At 43.4% G+C, this 15923-nt stretch overlaps 1 protein-coding gene across 1 annotated transcript; it reads right to left on the bottom strand.

The window, feature by feature from the left end:
* Positions 1-233: 233 nt before the first annotated feature.
* Positions 234-15923, bottom strand: RAB39B (RAB39B, member RAS oncogene family). The gene is made up of 2 exons (XM_058197129.1): positions 15055-15923; positions 234-7378 (listed from the first exon to the last, which is right to left on the bottom strand). The coding sequence occupies exons 1-2, from the start codon at positions 15267-15269 to the stop codon at positions 6952-6954; spliced, it is 642 nt and encodes a 213-aa protein (XP_058053112.1). The 5' UTR covers positions 15270-15923; the 3' UTR covers positions 234-6951.

Genomic DNA, 15923 nt, shown 5'->3' with positions numbered 1-15923 from the left:
AAAGTTTTGTACTATTATTTCATTTATATTAAAACAGTAAAATTTAAAATGTGCTAACATTTCCAAAATGTTTCTTGTTAAAATAGTGAAGAGAGAAATAGAACAAAACAGGAGCCTTAGGCATGTACTTGAGTTGAGAAAAAATAAAGACGGTATGTAAACGAAGAACATACAGATATACTCAGGAATGGAGTCTCAAGGTGTTACATCCTTAAGATTCCAAAGTATATATTTGTGTTTTACCAAAAAAGAAACCAAAAGGGTATTTTATTTAATTCAGTTGCAGCAGGAACAAAAGAAGCAGTCCTCTTGATTATGAAAAACTCAGACATGCTTATATTGCCAAAAATCATTTTTGTTAAATAAACCTGCAACTTCCCAGTTGCTTTTGTTATTTTAAAAAATCCAAATATATCTTTGCAGTACTCCCAAAGTGAATATATAATTTGATTAAGATTATCAACACTTCCTTAAAACTAGTGTTTATTAGTACTGTTAAAAATAACTCTGTAAAACTTCAAAAACATTTAAAATCAACATTGGCTTCTGCACCATGATGAAATCAACATGCCTGCGTACTGTGAAGACTTTTTGGTCCTTTTTTCCAATAAAAAATGACTCAACACTGAAATGACTTGGATATAGGCAGCTATTAAAACAAAATTCTGGGAATTAAGTCTCAATCTATTATTCTGCCGCAGCACTGTTGCAAATTTTTCCATCTTTTCTGTCCTATCCTTTTCCATCTTTCCATTTTTTTGATCCTATCTTTTTCTCGTCTTCCAAGAGAGATAGGAAAAATGTTCCCCCTCCCCCCAATGATACTGATGTTCAGAAAATTTGCAGGATAACAAACTGAAGAAACTAATCCAGACTTCCATACTCTGGTTTCCCTCCAAATGTGTTCAGTCAATCTCCTGGGTAACTTAGCTAAAGATCAGTGCTTCCTATCAAGACACCAAGGCGAAAAAGGGTGGAATGAAAGGAATAACTGGGTAATCCAAGTATCTGTTGGACTCAGATCATCTTCATGTTTCACGGAAAGCCATATAATTTTAACTTTCAACCCAGCTCATGGTAACTTCAGCTGAGCTAGAGCGATTGAGGAATTCTTTTATAAGGTCAACCAAAAAGGCTAGTTCTTGAAGAACTAATCGATTCTGGCCAAAATGCCATCCAGTCAGTCTTCACTTTTGCAACAGTGAACTTCGATAACCATACCTGGTCACCAAAAGTAGCACTGGCTGTGCTCTGAGTATAATAACTAGTTACATTTCCCTCAGGGCCCCAGTATAGAGTTACTCCAAGCCAACCACAAGAATCTCCCCTTCCTTGGACTGCCAAAATGTCCATGAAATGTCCAGGGCCAGAGATCAGCAGAGGCTGCTGTAGGAAACATCTTCATTTGACACCTGTAGCATTTGGGAAAGGGACTATTAATCTGCAACACAAACCTTTATGGATGCATTTCGGTGACGTAGCTACGCATGATACCAATAAACCAATATCGCAAGGGGTTACCTTGGCGGTCATCCAATTGGAATATTATCCCATTTATATTGCTTAGAATCTTTTCATTCTGGTTGTGCTTAATGACGGGCAATTCTAAAATACTTCAAATGACGGCACATGTCTATAAGTTAAAAAAAAAATTGGATTCCATGGCAAACAGTGGGTGGTGTTTATTTTTAACCTAATCTGTGGGGGAGTAGGGGGCGAGTTTCCCACCACAGTTCATGTACACAGAGTTACTCGAGGTTTCATGAAAAATGGTGGAAAATAAAAAAGTAATCCTTACATGTATTGCATGTCACAAATTCACATTAACTGCTTTGCTAAGCGCGAGCATAATTTTCATCCACACACAGCTAAATACAACATATTGCGTCACATTTCATTACAGTCATATAACAGAAAGCTAGCAAAAATGTACAGAATAATTATATATCTGGAGGGTCTGGATTTTTCTTTAAATCCAGCATGCAGACTAAGATTGTGAACTTGAAACTAATAAACGGCTTGTTTCTATTTTTGCTGGATTTTGCCAGATAGCAGAAAGAAAACGAAGCTTCCTATGGCTTCGTTAGCCCTTTCTCTTACACTAGTCAGAAATCATCTCAAATCAGTTCAGAAAATCAGGTTTACAAAATCAAACCACTTCCATTTTTTTTTTTAAAAGGCAGGAATCCTTTTTTTCCTCCCCCACTCTTGGTACGCTGCTAATTGTATAGAGGGGTTACAAATGTAAATCATGAGAAAAAGACTGGCAGGTTTTTATCAGGATTATTAGACATTTCCATTCCATTTCATCTTCCAATATATTTTCTGTGTGTCATCCTAATACATGATAGTACAAATAAAGATGTTTATTCTTAATTTAAGTCAGTATTAACCCAGAAAAAAATTGAAAGGCGTTTGCTGCTATGCTAGTTCATAGATTTTGATTTAGATTAGTGCTGGATCCAGGCTCCTTTTTTTAAATGACAGTAAGAAAAATAATATTTTAATCACGTAAATAATCTTAGCACATGGCCCCCAAAAGGCCAATAGATGTTCCTACACGATCTTCTAGATCCCTCCTTTTTCCTTTTTGATTCTGTGATTACTTGGAAAATTTACTGAAGGTAAACAAACAAACAAAAGCTTTTGCCAGGTAAATTTTCTAGGGAAATTTCTAATCAAGGGCAATCGGGGTTCTCAGTCACCTGCCATATCCCTAGGAGAGATGCAGATGCACTCTCAGGAGAGAGTGTTCCTGAGACAGTAAAAAACCCAAGAAGGAAGTCAAATATTTATAATGTTAGGTTTGGAACCAAAAACTCCCTGGGTGTAGTGGGGATGGTGATGGTTCACAATTGAACTTTACATGTAGAAAGTCCTCCATTCACTCCATAACCCATCCAGTAAAGGCTGATTTAGGAGGTGTTCTTGATTTTAGACTTCAGATTAGACCGATGTTAAATTTTGTCTTAACATCACATAGTGCCATTGGCTGGATTCCAATAACATGCTGAGCCAAAAAAGTACTAACCAAATTTAAAACAATCAAAGGTTAGGGTGCTGTAAGAATACCACCAAACTGGGCCTGAATGCATCTTCAAATCCAGAGGAAGTGAGTTGTGCCACTGAAAAGACTATAACAATAATAGAGTTGGAAGGGACCTTGGAGATCTTCTAGTCCAACCCCCTGCAGGAAATTCTATACAATTTCAGACAAATGGTTGTCCAATCTCTTCTTTAAAACTTCCAGTGTTGGAGTACCCACAAATTTTGGAGCCAAACCACTGCACTCATTAATTGTTCTCGCTGTCAGGAAATTTCTCCTTAGTTCTAGGTTGCTTCTCTTCTTGATTGCTTCTTGTCCTGCCTTTGGAGAATAGGTTGATCCCCCTCTTCTTTGTGGCAATCCCATCGCTATTTGAAACACTGCTATCATGTCACCCCTAGTCTTTTTAAAAAAAATTAAACTAGACATACTCAATTCTTGCAATCATTCTAGGCACATTTTAGCCTCCAGTCCCCTAATCATCTTTGTTGCTCTTCTCTGACTTTATCTCCCATCAATGTACATGGTTTTATAACAGCCCAAGTTTTATCTGTTTGTGCACATATGCACAATGTACACGTACATGAAATATTCTCTAGAGAATTGAACAGCACATGGAAGAGTCTATTGTATAAGGCTCATATTTATAAAATCACTTCTGAATTAATTATTTTGCTTTAATGGATCAACTATTCCAAATCCAGATGAAATCTACAAGCAACTGTAACCTAAGATACTTAAGCATAACTTTCAACACTTGGTAAACAGGCATTTAAAAAGTAATTTACATATTGCCTTAATTTGATCATAGAAGTTATCTGAAGTCACCGGTGAATCATGCAGAAACAGAAAACTATAGAAAAAACTCAGAATGAAACAAAAGAAGTTCCAACGAATGTACTGACGCTTGTCGAAAGTATTACATGGATTTATCTTCACTTCCTCCCACCCTTTATTCTGCTATCTGAAAAAAGCTAGCTTTTAAAAGTGCTCCAACATTTCATCAGCTGGATAGATTGATTCTAAAAATCCAATTTGATTAATTGACTTAAACTGCTAACACCTCCTCCCTTCCTGGGGAAATAGACCTATTTTTTAAAAAAAGCATATTAAATGCAAGCATGTACCAGATCATAAACAGCAATCCTTTATGTAAGAAGCTGGAATTTTTCTACAATAGTAGTAATGTCTGTTTGTCACACCCACAGATACTATCTAAAAAGAACCCAACCTCTTTGTTTCATAGAAATGTTCCCCCCTCCCCCATATGCAGGTTTAAGTAATTATTCAGCAGAAATTCAGATGGTTGACTAAAACGTCTTTAATTAGTTAAGAGGCAGAAGCATTTGCCTTTCTATCTTTATTCCTTATATAAAGCTACAATTTGAGCCAGAGCATGCAAAATATAACCAATCCTACAATCTATTTTACTCCTGGGTTCAACGCGAGCAACATTCTTGAGATTAGTCTAAATCTGACTTGCTGATAAAAAAAAATTTGCCTTGAGTATATGTGGGCTTCCTCCCTTATTCTATTGTATTACTATAAAAGTTTCTCAATGGCCTTAACAAATGGGATGCATGTTTACTTGTGGCTTCTGCTGATTATTACATTATTACAGTCACCTCCCAAAAAGAAAAGTAAACGCCCTGGATGTGTGTAGGTCATTAAAAACAGTGTAGCCCTTTTCTGCCTCAAAGCAAACTATTTCCTTAAAAGAAAGCAACACTCCAATTAATATTGTTTCTTTTAACATTGGCTTCTTCCTAAACGTTCTTCAGGAATGTTTACAATGCTCTCAAGGAATCCAACCCTCCTTTCCTTCTTTTCTGCATTCAGATTGGCCATAAAAAAAGCTCAGCTCCAGATGCAAAATAATCAACAAGAGAAAAAGTGGAACTGCTGCTGAAAATGCACAGGTTCATCTTGGTTTTAAAAGCCGTTTCCCATCATTCAGCATCTCCCAAACAACATATGTCACTTGCAAGTCGCTGATTACTTCCCTCTGCTCACATCAAGACCCTCTGCTCACATCCATCTCTTGATAACTAAGCGAATCATTTTTTATTTTGAAGACATTGATTTTCCTCTTAAGAATTCCAGGTTGTGTCATGAGTGCCCTTGCTTAACTAATCTAGCTTGCTTTCTTAAAGCAAAGCTTAAATGATTGATAATATGTTCGGAAGGGAAAGAAAGGCCTTTAAAACTACAACACTCGCAAGTTAACTGACTTGCAAAACAATGGTTGCTTTGCATGTCTTCTATCTTGCCTATCATACCATGCATCCTCTTTCTTTTCAGCTGGGACTCGCAGGAAATGCAACATGCAAAGAGCAGGAAGCATGGTTTCAATGCTACTTCAACTTTAATCGATCTTGGCTTTTTCCAGAAGAAAATTAGAACATTCTTGATTAAATAGTACCCCCCTCTCACACACATCAACCCCCCTCTTTTTATCGCTTATAGGAATGCAACTTTCCAGGTGGCCCAAGCAGCCTCCAACATTTCATTAAGGAATGTAGTGGATAATGAACTGGACTTAGATCACGGTGATCTAATGAGGTGATCATGGGGTGATCAACGTCTCGCTGTGAGACTTCGGACCAGTTAACCTCCTAGTCCAACCTACTTCAAAGGTTTGTGGTATTGGGAAAGAGAGCCCACATAAGTGTGCTGGGACTCCCTGAGAAAAGGTAGAATATAAATGGCATCATGTATTTTAATAACCATTATTAGTAATAAATCAATAGGGTTACTTCTTCTTGCAGAAATCTTAACAACTGAGATTCCAATTCCTTCAGATCTTGGATGAAAGACCCAGCAAGAACTGAAAGATTTCTTTAAACTGGACATGGTTTAAGTGAAGGGGGGAGGGAATCATCAAATACATAGGGAATACTCATCACTGTGTAATTCTAACATTAAAATGGAAAGTATTGCACACTTGACTCATAGAGCTCAATTAGAAAATATCTTCATGGGAATCCTTTCAGGATTGAGAATCAGTATGGGTACTGTAATGGTTGAAATGTTGGGCTAGGACTGGGGACACCCAGAGTCTTTCAGGTGCCCCTCAACCATGGATGACTTTGACTCTGGCCAGTCACCAGCTTCCTTTGTGGGGCTGCTTTTTCTGGAGAAAAATAAGCGGGGGTGGGGGGAGCATGATGTACCCTTAGGCTCTTGAAGGAATGTGGCTATGTATCTCATAAAGAACCAATAAATATTGATCTTACCAATTCAATTGGTGAGTTCTTCCCAGGTTAATGGTGGAACCTGAACTATCAAATTCCCAGAAGCTTTTGAGACATCAAAACTGGAACTAATAAAGTAAAGGTCTTTCTGTCTTCAATTTTAGTGGCTCCGCAATGTTTTAACTTGTTTAATTTCTATTGCAGCAAGCCTTTTATTATTATTATTATTATTTGAGCCATGGTGATTATTAAAAGGTAGCAAGCATATGATTTCTGGAGAAGCCATGATTTCTCTCTCTTTCCTTTGTCCCTGTTCTAAATACACTTCCTAATTGTAGGCGATTTGGACTATGGCTTCAAAAGAAAAAGAAAAGGAAAAAAAAAAGAAAAAAGAAGAAGAAAAGCAAAAAGCAATGATAGATGAATCTATTTAAACCAGGGTACATAAAACCCATTGATGGTGACTATCCCTACCCCGTTTTTCCAGACTCCCATGGCCTTATCTCTACCACATGAACATGCATCTGGATTGATTCGTACATGGTGGGGTTATAGCCTCCTTGTGGCTTTTGTCCTCCAGCAGTCCAAGCGCCGGTGCTTTGCCTCTCGAACTGCACCTTCTCTGTCTGCCCACCAAGTTTGTGGAGTAGAATGGAACCCGTTGGGGCTACTCAAGAGTCAGCCTCCTTCCTCCTCGCGGGGACTTCCCAGTTAGCACAGGCACCTCCTATCTGACTTCACCACTTCTTCCGAAGAGTGCACAACGTTGGGCACAAAGCCGCTCTTGACCCCTTCCCAGCCCTCCTGGATGCTTATCTCCCCCCTTTTCACGAGTTCATAGATGTCTCGAGTCAGGTCAGTGAAGGCCTTCTCCACGTTAATAGCATCCCGTGCCGAGGTCTCAATGTACTTCATGTCGTAGGCGAGGGCCAGTTTCTCGGCCTCATGTCGGGTGACTTGCCGCTGCGTGTCCAGGTCGCATTTGTGGCCCACTAAAACAAAGACAATCTGATAAGGCTGGACGTGGGCCTTGGTCTCCTCCAGCCACTCGTGGACGTTCTGGAAGGACCTGCGGTTGGTAATGTCAAAGAGGAGCAGGCCACCGACGGAATTTCTATAGTAGGCTCGCGTAATGGATCTGGAAGAGAGCAAAGACCCAAGAGAGGAAGAAAGATCATCAGAAAGAATTAAAATGCAAGCACCAAATTATAGCTAATCTTTTGTCTTGCGGGCATCCATCAGATACAAATCGATCCAAAAGATGGTTTGCTATATGAATATGATCCAAGCTGGATTCCTTTGGGCTTAATGTGTGGTTCAAGCCCAGCCACTATGGCATTAAAATGATGGCTTGTGGTTTATATTGTGCATAGAGATCAACTGTGGCTTGTTCAACAAGCTGGTTTTACAAACCCTGGCTTACTATGCTGAGTAAACTCTGCCATTCCAGTATATAAACTGCATGCATGGTTTAGCATGTTGCACAAATCCAATCAGTTGGTCCTCATTTAACTGATTAATGCTGCATTTTTTAAGACTAGCAAAGAGATAACCCACTGTTTTGAGGAACAGTTCCTACAAGTGCATTATAGCAGGGGTCTCCAACCTTGGCAAGTTTAAGCCTGGCGGACTTCAACTCCCAGAATTCCCCAGCCAGCTTTGCTTAGCTTTGAATTCTGGGAGTTGAAGACTGCCAGGCTTAAACTTGCCAAGGTTGGAGACCCCCTGCATTATAGGTTAGTCCTCGATTTACAACCATTCATTTAGTGAGCATTCGAAGTTATCACGGGACTGAAAAATGTGACTTACCGGTAGTCCTCATACTTGCAACCAACAGCATCTCCACAGTCACATGATCACAATTTGGTTGCTTGGCTTCGGACATGTATTTACAATGATTGCAGCATCCGGGGGTCACTTGATCACCATTTATGACCCTCTCAGCTCGCTTCCAACAAGCAAAGTCAAAGGGAAAAGCTGGATGTGCTTGAAAAGGGCAATGATTGACTAAACCACAATGGCAAAAAGGTGGTAAAATTGGGCATGACTCAATAATCGCATTGCTTAACAACAGAAATTGAGAAATTCTGGTCTCCATTGTGGTCATAAGTCGAGGACTACCTTGCCACCCATTCATGACAAATGTCACACACTGTGATAAATATAATCTGCTTTCAGAGCACAATGTCTAAGTCAAGTCATTGTGGCCAGCAAAACATGGTTCCTTGTTGGACTTGATCCTACCAGAATAAGCTAGAGGACACAATATTAGTAGGTATTGGCAAAGTATGTGATACTCTGCCTGAGAGCATGGAACACTTTGAATTAACCACCCAGCAGAATTCACACATGCTAGGCAAAATGTAGTTGATTTGCCTGGTGTTCAGTGTGATAGTAATACAGCCAGAATAGTTGAAAGTTTTGCTAAGCCATTGTGTAGCCAGAATGGCTGTGGTCCCAGAACATGCTGAGTACATTATGGCTTGGAATGTTGAACCCCTCTGTAACTGGAACCCACTGCATCACAGTGAATCATAATTTTAATAAATCTATGATATGGCTGGATCTTTTTATCAGGCTAAACTATAAATCAAAATAGTTAGAGTCATATCAAAACCAAAAAACTCCACATTTTGCCCTAAGGCAGGGGTCTGCAAACTTGGCTCCTTTAAGACTTGTGGACTTCAACTCCCAGAGTTCCTCGGCCAGCAAAGCCTTAAAAGGATCTTAAAAGAGCCAAGTTTGCAGACCCCTGTCCTAGGGTGATCTGAATTGAGTTAACCACAATAGACTAGGATTAGGCAGTACAAGTTCATATCCACTTTGCAACAAAGCTCTTTCTGGATAACTTTGTATCAATCCCTTTCCACTACTACACAGGTTGTTGAATTCTTTCCTTCAAAGATTGTGAAAGTTAAATCTGCACTTCCTTCCTTCTCAAGTTTGCAAATTTTCTTTGCTTCTGATACTACTTCACATCTATATACATCGAATTGTTCTTGTGAAAGGTTCATGGAAGGTCCTATTGCTGTGAAGTAGTTCTACCACCATTCTTGGTTACTGAAAAGTTGTTGCTGTTGTTAGTTGCAGGTCGTGTCCGACCCATCACAACCCCATGGACAACGTTCCTCCAAGCCTTCCTGTCCTCTACCATCCTCTGGAGTCCATTTAAGCTCACACCGACTGCTTCAGTGACTCCATCCAGCCACCTCGTTCTCTGCCGTCCCCTTCTTCTTTTGCCCTCAATCTTTCTCAGCATTAGGCTCTTCTCCAGTGAGTCCTTCCTTCTCATTAGGTGGCCAAAGTACTTGAGTTTCATCTTCAGGATCTGGCCTTCTAAAGAGCAGTCAGGGTTGATCTCATTTAGGACTGACCGGTTTGATCGCCTTGCGGTTTGATCGCCTAACTAAAAAGTTAGCAGGTAAGAAAGATATAAACTAGGTTAGACTTCCTAGGTAGGATCAGTAAATGGCATCATGTTCCAAAGGTGCTTTTTCGAAAGGCAACTGGATGTTGTATTTCCTAAGGACTTCGTTCCTTAGGACTTTGTCTTTAAGACTTATGACTTAGTCCTTTCCTAAGTATTTTGTTTTTCCTAATGAAGTCCAGGACTTTATTAGCAAAAACAAAGTCCGGTTGTCGTTTGAAAAAGTACATTTGGGATAACCATGACTTGGATGACTAAGAACCTGTATAGATAATGGCACCATGTGTTCAAAGATTGTGTTTGTGGAGGCAAATATGTCTATGAACATGAATAGCTCTGTCCAGGTGATTGCTATACAAAGGACCATTAATGGGACTCCAAATGTCGTGCCTATTGGAGACCAGCTGCAGCCAAGAGGCCAGATGACAACCCAGCCACAACCAAACTTCCTGTTGCCAATGGATTTCTTGCTGGATGACTGGACAAGAGTGTTTCTTGGCCTTCCTGCCGATGGTGGATTATATAATTCATCTCTTCAGGTTTCCTGATCTGTAGACAGGCTATCAGCCCTCTGTCTTGCTTGAGTTGAAGGATTTTCTTTAGGCCTAGCAGACATCTAACTTGTTCCTGGTTCATTCTGCCAGATATGTGAAGATACAATCTCCTCTATTTGGTGGAGTCTTGAACTGGCCAGGGGCATGAAGCAGAAATCCAATCTTAGCACCACTTTATCTTTATGGAATACACACAAATCCTTTGTCACCTCTCCTAGACAGATTTAGGACTACCTTACTGCCTTGCAGGTTAGCATGTTATTGGGAGCATGACTGGTAAGTCGAAAGAAAGCAGTCATGAAAACCCTAAGAACCAGTGACAAGGCCCAGGAAGAGAAACAGTGAATAACTGGATGGCGTCATGTAGCTCAGGTAAATATCCCTTGCCTATCTAGGATGTCAGCTGCTACAGGACAGGAAGTCTGAATTTCAGCCTCCTTGCTCATCCATTAAAGCAGCGGTTCTCAACCTGTGGGTCATGACCCCATTGAGGGTCAAATGATGATTTGCCAGGGGTCGCCTAAGACCATCGGAAATATGGGAAGTATACCTGCGAGTCGAAGAATTGCGCTCCAATGGTTGACTTCACAAGCCAGCTGCAGGCTCTTCAAATCGCTAGCCGAATTCGGCTTCAGGCGCAATGAATTAAAAAAGAGAAATCTTTGCTCTGATGCCTCCCTCTGAATCCAGCTGCAGTCACTCCCAATCGCTAGCCTAATCTGGCTTCAGGCGCGATAAACTTAATAGGGGAGGAGTCTCCGCTTTAATGCCTCCGTCCTCAAGACAATCGCAAGCAGTTCAGATCGCTAGCCAATATGGCTTCAGGCACGATAAATTCAAAACGAAAATAATTTTACGGTTGGGGTCGCCACATCGTGGGGAATTGTATTAAAGGGGTCACCACATCGTGGGGAATTGTATTAAAGGGGTCGCAGCACTATAAAGGTTGAGGACCACTGCATTAAAGTGTTCTCCAGGGCCAGAATAAAGCAATTAATATCACCCATGCCTCAAGCATCGCCTTGTGACCTCTTTTGGATAGCATTGAAACTGAAGAGAAAGCACAGGTCAGTTTTTATGATAAGTGAGCCACCATGACATAGAATCATAGGGTTATCTGTATCTTGTTGGCCTCTGAAAGAGACGGGAGTTGTTTGTACCAGTTCTTCAGAATTTAGGGCAAAGATTTCATATTTTCCACTACGATTAAGTTGACTTAACTCCTCGGATTGTTTTTCCCCCAAGAAAGCCTTTGCGAGGTTGTCAGCTTTCAAATAACTGGTGATCCATCTCCCAATGCTTGAGTCATCGTCTCCTCATGCCACCTTTCCAAAGGTTATGGACCTAATTTCAGTGTAAGCAGTCAATTGCTGTTCTGAATCACCTGTTGATGCCTTCCTTTGGCGTTTGGTTTCTGTTGGGACATCTGGGAGAAGGTCATCTTACCAAAGATGATACAAGTGGTAGCTTCAACCCTGGGTTCTAGAACTGGTTTTCATGGATTTGCTTGAACCACTCTGTTCTGTTGGTTCTGTGAGCATCTCTCTTAACTCTCTTGGCATTACCAGTTTCGAAATCAATGATGCTATCAGCTTATCAGTCTCAGATACGGCTGAGAGGATCCATGATGTTCCTGGCTGGGAGATCCAGCTTGTTTTCCAGCATTTTTTTTTATTTATTTACATTTATATCCCGCCCTTCTCTGAAGACTCAGGGCGGCTTACAGTGTGTAAGGCAATAGTCTCATTCTATTTGTATATTTACAAAGTCAACTTATTGCCCCCCCAACAATCTGGGTCCTCATTTTACCTACCTTATAAAGGATGGAAGGCTGAGTCAACCTTGGGCCTGGTGGGATTTGAACCTGCAGTAATTGCAGGCTGCTGTGTTTTAATAACAGGCTATCTTACAGCCTGAGCCACACCGCGGCATGGATCTGGCGCAGTCCTGAGTGTGATTGGCTTTATCCACTTCAGAGATTTTCTCTCTGAAGAAATATGGAAAGGTCATTCTGCTGGAAACTGTAGGGGATATTTGTAGGAGGCACTGATTTTGGGATTGTTGAAGCCCAGATCCAGGATGAGCCTCTGCTAACATTAAGATCACCATGAATATGTCAACATAACAGAGTCTCTGGTGGAAAAAAAATGCAGATTGGTAAAGCCATGGTTAGACAGGTAGCCTTCCTCTCAATCTGAATCCCAGGAAGAATGGACCACGGGGATCTCACATAACTAGCTCTTCGGGTCTTGCAGGCTAAACAGATTCTTCATGACTTTTTGCATTACTAACTGAAGATACTGATTGAGGAACAGCGGCCCATCTCCTTGTTCTTCTGACCCTCTTTCTGCTTCTGATACTGCCAGGGTGAAGGTCCAATTCCTTCCTGGGTCTTTACTAGTCGTGACTTTTGGGATCTCCTACTTCTTTTTCTGTGCAAATCCAAAGAAGATTGCAAGTGTGTGAAGAAGGGAGAAGAAAATGATTCATTTGAGGCCTTCTGGAAATAAGGGTGGTGGTTCCTTTCTTTTCCAGCTTCTCTTCCACATGAGATATTCTGAAGCTCATTATCAATTAGCCCAGAAGACTGTTTCACAGTCAGAGAGGTGACCTAGATGTTGCTCCCATGTTCTGTGTGGGTAGACTGAGCCCAGGGGAGGCATGCTCCTCTTGGGTGTTGCCATAGTAGGCTATGTTGGGCTGGTTTGTGTCTCTCCTGTACTACTGGGCCTCATTCCCACTTCCTCTGACATACCACTACATCCAGAGCTCCTTGGTTCTTCCCTTGCCATTCCGTTGAGGGAGGAAAGGAGAAGGTAATTCATTCGGTTTTGACATGATTTGATGGCTTCGAGGCCGATGCCCTGCTTTCTGGTTATCCCAGAGACCAAAAGATCATCACTGCTGGGGCAGTTAGTACTGATCCAGCTGCCAGAGAATCACTTCTACTTTTGCCTAGTATTTGTTCTGCCTGCCAAAGTTGCAGCCATTGGTGCTGCCCTGTGCCAAGTCCATTGGGACACTTAGTTGCATTGGAAAGACGGTTGTCATCGTTGCTCTGCTCCATTTCCTCTGGAAGTTCTTTTGCCTTTTGGAACCTACTTCATCAGACTGGATAATTGTTGTGGATCAGTGCTTCCAGTTCCTGGTCTTTGCCAGTCACCTGGCCTCTTGGCTGCAGCTGGTCTCCAAACTTGCGGAGATACCTTCAAATGGATGGGGCAATCAAACACGTTCCCCCTTGCTCTTTCTCTCATTCTTGCTTGATCTTGGTGTTAAGACGTGAAGCTGGTATGGCAGGAATCGGGAATCTACTAGAAGAGATGGAACCCCAGGCCAGTATAATTCATTGCCTTCCATGGCTCTCAAGAGAGTGGCCAACTATCTGTTGACTAAGAAAGGTGTAAGAAAAGAGCCTCATGTTTGGAGCAGAGACCTATATAATGGTCTTGGCTTCTGTGAAGTGGACAAATCTTCTCTCTGGTTATAGCTTCTATTTCTAGTCATCTGTGAGCTTTCTGGTGAACAAGTCCATTTCTGAATAGCAGATCAAAGGCCTAGAGTGCCAGATGCGAAGTCATGTCTTGAGTGAAGGCTGGTTTTCTTCTCTGGTTTTTGGCTTTCAAGATGGAGCCAAGAGAGGAGCCACAGGTCCTCCCTAGAAGGTAGGGCTAGAAACAGAAGAGTTTTCTCCATGGGACAAACATACCTTATCTCTAGAAGAGGTAGCATAAGCTATTTCCTTTCTAGCATCTCTAGCTTTCTGACCAAAAATATTAAGCACTACCTGTCTGGCACACAACAACAAGGCTGTGGCATTTTTTTTTATTTGCATTTATATCCCGCCCTTCTCCGAAGACTCAGGGCGGCTTACACTATGTTAAACAATAGTCTTCATCCATTTGTATATTATATATAAAGTCAACTTATTGCCCTCAACAATCTGGGTCCTCATTTTACTGACCTTATAAAGGATGGAAGGCTGAGTCAACCTTGGGCCTGGTGGGACATGAACTTGCAGTAATTGCAAGCAGCTGTGTTAATAACAGACTGCTTAGTCTGTTGAGCCACCAGAGGCCTTGGCATTGACCTCTTGATGGAGGAATTGTGGCACCTTTGCCCCTGGGAAGATTTAGTTTAATTTGGTGCATTTACTTTCCACTTTTTTTTTTTTTTTTTTGAGAATTGAGGGCAGGTCTCTCTTTTTCATTCACACAACGTTCCTGGGAAGTAGGCTAGGTTGAAAGAAAACGACTGGCCCTGAGTCATCCAATGAGTTTCCAGGACTGAGGCTGGACCTGAGCCTGGGTCTGCCCCGTTCTAATAGAACCCTTTAATCGTGGCCCCTATAAAGTCCATGGTGGCTAGAAGTTGGGTTCCCAAACTGTTGACGAGGCTCCCAATCAAGAAGGAGAAGGCAAGGGACATGAACAAGCTCGGCTTGAAACCCTGCTGCATCAAACCCTTAGGAAGGGGTGCATTTTGGAGGTGGCACCCCTTGTCCTCCGCTCTCCAGGTCTGGAGATCCTTCTCTGCACCCCCGGGGGGGGGGGGGAAACTTCTTTCTTGGAAAGTAAATAAGATCACTGCTGCCTGCCATAGATTTTGCCTTGGAGGGGGGTGGGATTAAATCTGACCAAAGACCACCCAACTCCCCACTGACTCAATGAAAGGTGCCCTTCCCCCCCAGGCAAAGACCCGGCCCAGGAGGGTCTTCTGTCCTTCCCTCTGCCTCTCCCTCCAAGCGAAGGGGAACCTCCCTCCCCAACCCCCCCAAGGACCGATCCGGGACCGAGGCGCATCCTGGCAGCGATGCTTCCCAGCCCTGCTCACCTGAACCTCTCCTGGCCGGCGGTGTCCCAGATTTGCAGCTTGATCCTTTTGCCGGGCTCGATCTCCACCAGGCGCGAGAAGAAATCCACGCCCACGGTCGGGTCGGAGACTTGGGCGAAGCGCCCTTCGGTGAAGCGGCGGATGAGGCAGGATTTGCCCACCGTCGAGTCCCCAATGACGATCAGGCGGAACTGGTAGAGCCAAATGGCCTCCATCGTCCCCTAGGGCCGAACCCGGAGAGGCCCGACGCTGCGCCTTCGGAGCTCCGGGGCGCAGAGCGCTTGGCGCGGCTGCCGCTACTGCAGGGGCGGCTCGGGGGCGGCCGGCGCGGAGGCAGGCGGGGGGCTGTCGGACCCGGGCCCAATCCGGGAGGCTGCCGGTGCTGCTGCGAAAGGAGCGCGATCCCCGCCCCGGCTTCTGGGCGGCCTTTCCTTCGCCTCGGGGGCGCCTGGTTCTCCTAAACGGGGACACCGAGCGCGGGGAAGGGAGCGAGGACGCGCCGGTCGCCTCTTGCAGGGGAAGCGCTCCAAGCGGGCGAGCTTCGAGGGGAAGCCTGGCAGAGAGAGGCTGGCTGCCCCTGCCCGACCACCTCCTCTCTTCCCCCGAGCGATGCGGTCACCCCGCCCGCCTGGAGGAGTAGTGGGGGGCTTCCCACCTTCAGCGCCGGAGCCCTTCCCGCAAAGCTGCCCACTCGCAACCGCGCGGGGGAGCAACGAACCCCACCCCCGCCCCTCCGGACGCTCTCAGCAACGCTGCCCGGCCGGCCGGAGCCCCGGCGAGAGGTCGCTGAGCCGTTGGGCCCGTGTCACGGCCCGCGATGCGCGTCGGAACCCGGTCCGGAGAGCGGGACGCATGCTCCGGAGGAGGCG

Source organism: Ahaetulla prasina, chromosome 11, assembly GCF_028640845.1.
Source record: "Ahaetulla prasina isolate Xishuangbanna chromosome 11, ASM2864084v1, whole genome shotgun sequence".
Lineage (NCBI taxonomy): Eukaryota > Metazoa > Chordata > Lepidosauria > Squamata > Colubridae > Ahaetulla > Ahaetulla prasina.
The sequence above is the reverse complement of the archived record's forward strand: the minus strand, read 5'-3'. Positions and strand labels throughout refer to the sequence as shown.